At 42.1% G+C, this 5622-nt stretch overlaps 1 protein-coding gene across 1 annotated transcript in view; it reads right to left on the bottom strand.

The window, feature by feature from the left end:
- Positions 1–305: 305 nt before the first annotated feature.
- SAP18 (Sin3A-associated protein, 18kDa) overlaps positions 306–5622 on the bottom strand; it is a 7968-nt gene continuing 2651 nt past the window's right edge. Inside the window, exons 3-4 of the mRNA XM_010851188.1 lie at positions 2256–2378; positions 306–2030 (exon numbers count right to left, since the gene is read on the bottom strand). Of these exons, the coding sequence (XP_010849490.1) occupies positions 1874–2030; positions 2256–2378 (280 nt within the window). The 3' untranslated portion in view covers positions 306–1873. The remainder of the gene's footprint in view (positions 2031–2255; positions 2379–5622) is intronic.

Below are 5622 nucleotides of genomic sequence, written 5' to 3'. Positions count from 1 at the left end.
AACTCCAGTACTTTGGCCACCTCATGCGAAGAGTTGACTCATTGGAAAAGACTCTGATGCTGGGAGGGATTGGGGGCAAAAGGAGAAGGGGACGACAGAGGATGAGACGGCTGGATGGCATCACTGACTCAATGGACGTGAGTCTCAGTGAACTCCGGGAGTTGGTGATGGACAGGGAGGCCTGGTGTGCTGCGACTCATGGGGTGGCAAAGAGTCGGACATGACTGAGCGACTGATCTGATCTGATACCTGAAACTAATATATTGTTATACACCAATTTTACCTAAAGAAAAAAAAAATCCATGTTGAAACAAAGCGAATAAGCCACTTTATTTTCAGCCAGTGGGAGAGTAACCTGGAATAATACAGGAAAGCCCCACTGGAGTTCACACCATTATGAAAAGTTGGCTTGGGAAGTCCCGTATTGACTTCCTGTCTTGATCTACAGAGTACATTGTTTCTTCTCCACAAACAGGATGGTAATTAATCATGGTTCCTCTTCTCCAATATATCAGATTTAAGTTAATTTTATGACTTACGGAGCTCAAGCCTAGCTGGTCTGAATGAATCAAGCACTGAGGGGTTTGGGGCAAAGCTCAGTGGAGAAGAGGCCCTAGGTCTGGGCTCCAGGTCCTACCTGTGTCACCTACCTGCTGGCTGACTGACCCCGATCCTACAAGTGTCAGGTTTCCAAGGCTGCTTTTGTCTGTACAAGATCAAACTACTACAATCTTACTTTGCTAGTAATATATATTTTTTAATTTGGGGATACACAGTTTCAAAGTTTTCTATGCAAAAGAATGAAGGTAATAGGGCTTAATTACATACTGCACACTGAGACTGGAACTGTTCTGTGGACGAGACGGCACCTGTTCTGTTTATGTTTTATAAAGTCCTACTTTATGGCTAACTTTGTTATTAGTCTTCACAGTACTGTAGGCTGTCACTTCTATTTTACAAATTTTAAACAAAAACAAATTCAGGCAACTTGTCCAAGGTGCTCCTAGCGTAACCAGGATTTACATGTTCAGCCCACCTGGTTTTAACTACTCTGTATACTGCCTCAAATCAGACATGAGTCAGCCTCAGCACTGAAGAGGGTGTGTGAACACCTCCTGCTTACTCAGCTGGACCTCATCCCGGACCTTCTCCCATGCTCTCAAGTTTCCTCTTTCATTCTCCCTGCATTTTCAGATCTTCAAGGTAAATCTATCCTTATCCTAAGTTCTAACCCTTGTTCCTCTCTACTACTTCCCTGCCCTCAAAATGTTCTATTTTCCCCATTTTTGAAGCATAAAAGTCCTCACTGTGCCACCTTTTCTCTAACTTGTCATCACATCCTGTTTCAGGCAGGCCACTCTTCAAACACAGACAGCTTCTTCAACTTGCCTCAGCTCAGACTGTTCCAAAACACTCCAGCTGCACCCCCTCATTCCCACAGGTCCTCTTCCCAAGTCCATACAAGCTTCTAGGTGACAAAGCCCTGTTCCATTTAATATAATATGGCTTTCTTGTTCTGCCCCATTTGGGCCAAAACATAGCAACTCCTTTATTTAGCATAAACAAGCAATACTATATTAAACCCCAAACCCAGGCCCCATTAACTTTCACACTCTGGATGATTGCAACATATATTTAACAATACAGTTTTACATAGAATGCTAAGAGCACTTTTATATTTTACAGAAGAACTTGAAACATATGGACTTTCTATTAATATACCATAGCAAAGCCAAATCTAATTCCTAAATAGATGCATTACAATTTGTTTATAGAGTTTAAAGGCTTAATGGCAATAAGGAGGGGAGGAAGAAGTGAAAGTTTATTTTACATAACTGACTGGAAAATAAATTCAAGAAAAAGCAAGTACAATTCAATACGGTCTCATGCGCCCTGAAGTAGGTGGTGCCCGATTTGGAGGGGTGATCGCTATGTCCAGATAGTCTCCTATTTGGAACTTCTGCGACTGCAGGGTCATGGAGTCATCAGTCCCCTTTCTCCCAGACATGGTGCTGCCAATCTCCTTTACTCTGCAGGAAAGGAGATCAACTGTTATAGGGTGGCTGAGCAATGATACTGTGTGTGTCCTAAAAAGTCAATGTGGGGCTGGATTTGCTCCATGATCTTAGAACACAATAAAAATGTAATACATAATAATCTAAACTAGATAGTAAGATAATATGGATTATCCCTAGCAGCTAAAACATACTGAAGTCAAAGAGATTATAAGGAATTAAAAATGAAAAGTTACCTACCGATAGCCAGGCCTTTTAAGATCCGTAAAAACAATTGCAAAATTGAAGTGTGTGCCTTTTTTTCTGGCTTCTGGGTAGACTTCTTTTACTAAACTAGTCAATTCTTTCAAGGTTGCATCCATCCTGAATTTAAGGGGAAAAAAAAGACAATCAGCAATAATATAACAAGGATACTGAAATAATGAATTAGTTACATGTGTCTCAATTGCAACTTTGTTAGAAGCTGTAAAGGTCTCATAACTGACTTAATTTTAAAGCACCTAATAATACTATTTGCCCCCAAATACTATTTCCCCTTATCAGCCTCAGTGTTTGAAATTTTCATGAATGAAGGTAGACTGGACTGGTAGTGTGCTAAAGGGACTTCAGAATTACCCCACTACCTTTGCTGCTATGCAACATCTCACTCACCCAGTGATTTATCCACTTAAGGATAACTAGTCCAAATTAATCCAAATTCTCAAATTAACTGTTTTTCATTATTTCAGAGGCATACTTTTCTACATTTTAGCATCTCTGAAATTGGAATGCATCTTAGAATCAGTGTGTCAGGAAAGCATTTTCATAAAGATTGTGCATTGTTTTCCTTTCTAAGACTGAATGTCCTGATGAGTTCTGCAATAGATGGAAAAGCCAACGAAGCACATGGAATTTTTAAGGCTAAACATAGGCTCCTTTCCCAAGAAGGCGATGGCACCCCACTCCAGTACTCTTGCCTGGAAAATCCCATGGGCAGAGGAGCCTGGTAGACTGCAATCCACGGGGTCACGAAGAGTCGGACACAACTGAGCGACTTCACTTTCACTTTTCACTTTCATGCACTGGAGAAGGAAATGGCAACCCACTCCAGTGTTCTTGCCTGGAGAATCTGAGGGATGGGGGAGCCTGGTGGGCTGCCCTCTGTGGGGTCGCACAGAGTCGGACACAACTGAAGCGACTTAGCAGCAGCAGCATTGGCTCCTTTCACAATATATATTCCTGCCCTGCCGATTTCTGTTTGAACTGAGAACTTTATATAGACCTTGAGCCAATATGACACAATCTGGAAAAATCTTCTAAAATATAAGCATCAGGAATTAGGAGCAACAGTCTAAGTTTTTGAACTGTCTTCTTCCCTGACACCTGGGAGCATGAAATGCAGGAAAAGGAACTTGGCAGCAGCACTGTTGAAGGTGCTATATAGTGACCTTGGATGCAAGGCACCAGTGAAGAGCCCTAAGGCATTAAGCAGGGGATCAAACACCCAAGAAGTCATCTAGTTTTCACTCAGTTCCCTATTTACACCATCTCCACTACATCACACTCAGGTAAAAAACCATGGCTTCAGCTGCACTGAGAGCAAAAAGGCCACAATGATCACATCACCTTTCCTTCTCTACTGCTGAATCCTTCTCAATACACCCGAAACAACTCTACAGTGTCCCCCAAACATGCCCTTCTTCTCATATGACCATCACCCTCTTAGATGCCCAGGTCACAAACCTAAGAGTGGTAAAGTTCTTCCCACCTCTGGCCTGTCGTTTCTACCTCCTAAAGACAGATCAAGTAGGACTTCCCTGGTGGTCCCATGGTTGACTCTGGGATTCCACTGCAGGGGGCACAGGTTTCCATCCCTGCTTGGGGAACTAAGATCCTGCAAGTCTTGAAGTGCAGCCAAAAGACAGACCAATCTATTTTTGTCTCCATCCCCACCATCAGCCTATACTTAACCTCTCATTATTCAAATCTCTGCAAGAGTTCCGGTGACTGTAAGGGTCAGTTTTATATATCAATTTAGGAAACTACAGCTCCTAATTATTCAATCAAACACTAAGGTAGGTGTTTTTGAGACGGGATCAAAAATCTATAATCAGTTGACTTTAAAGTGATTATCCAAGATGATCTGAGTAAACCTCATTCAGTCAATCAGTGAGCCTCATTCAATCAGTTGAAAAGGCTTCATATTGGACCTAAGACTTCCTGGAAGAAATTCCAAAAGCTTATGCTGGAGAGTTCCAGCCTGCACCACAGACCTAGGCAATCCCCACTACTATGTGAGCCATTTCTTGCTCTATCTCCTATTGGTCTGTTTTTCTCACTGAACCCTATTTCAGTGATCGAGATAATTCTCTTCCAGTAACCTGTTTAGTGACCACCCAAGCACAAGATCTGTCACTCCTAGGGTGGGGTGTTCCCCCAGCTCCAAACAGTCCCTTGGACTTTAGCCAATTCAACTAGCTTCTGCTGGGCTCCTCACTCCTCTTTCCTGGACTTATCTCAAGGCCACCTACTTTGGCCCCTCAATTTATTTCTACAAATTAAGAATCCCCAATCTTCCCTCACTGCTGCTTCTGGAACAGCAGGGCTCCGTTCTGTCCCTCACCAACATCCAGTCTGTCTTTGGCCACCATTTTGAGGTGTAAGATAAGGTTGTTTTGTTTGGTTGCAGTCTATGGACAGGACAATTGAGGACGGGATTTAACTTTTTCTAATTTTTTTTTCTTTGATTCAGAGTAGAGAGTGTGGCACAATCTTACCCTCCATCTCCACCGTAAAGTCTTAGCATTTATTCCATCTGCTTTCTTTTGGAGATTGAGTTTACTCTAGAGAGGGGGTGGAACCCTCTTTATACTCTTCAGTCAAATCAAGTATCTGGCAAGTAGGAACTCTTAATTTATTGGAGGAAATACAGACTAATCTATCTGAACAGAAGTGTTCATCAATCTGTTAATACAAGTTCTTCTCTATAAGTTAAATCGACCTTCCTGAACTGTTTTCCTGGAATAACACTGAACTAGAATCATACTAGAAATAAAGGAAAACAACAGAATGGGAAAGACTAGGGATCTCTTCAAGAAGATTAGAGATACCAAGGGAACATTTCATGCAAAGATGGGCTCGATAAAGGACAGAAATGGTATGGCCCTAACAGAAGCAGAAGATATTAAGGAGAGATGGCAAGAATACACAGAACTGTATAAAAAAGATCTTCATGACCTAGATAATCACGATGGTGTGATCACTGACCTACAGCCAGACATCCTGGAATGTGAAGTGGGCCTTAGAAAGCATCACTATGAACAAAGCTAGTGGAGGTGATGGAATTCCAGTGGAGCTATTTCAAATCCTGAAAGATGATGCGGTGAAAGTGCTGCACTCAATATGCCAGCACATTTGGAAAACTCAGCAGTGGCCACAGGACTGGAAAAGGTCAGTTTTCATTCCAATCCCAAAGAAAGGCAATGCCAAAGAATGTTCAAACTACCGCACAATTGCACTCATCTCACACACTAGTAAAGTAATGCTCAAAATTCTCCAAGCCAGGCTTCAGCAATATGTGAACCGTGAACTTCCAGATGTTCAAGCTGGTTTTAGAAAAGGCAGAGGA

This window comes from Bison bison, unplaced genomic scaffold (assembly GCF_000754665.1).
Source record: "Bison bison bison isolate TAMUID 2011002044 unplaced genomic scaffold, Bison_UMD1.0 scf7180017864299, whole genome shotgun sequence".
NCBI lineage: Eukaryota > Metazoa > Chordata > Mammalia > Artiodactyla > Bovidae > Bison > Bison bison.
Note: the sequence above shows the minus strand (reverse complement) of the source record. Positions and strands in the feature narration are given on the sequence as shown.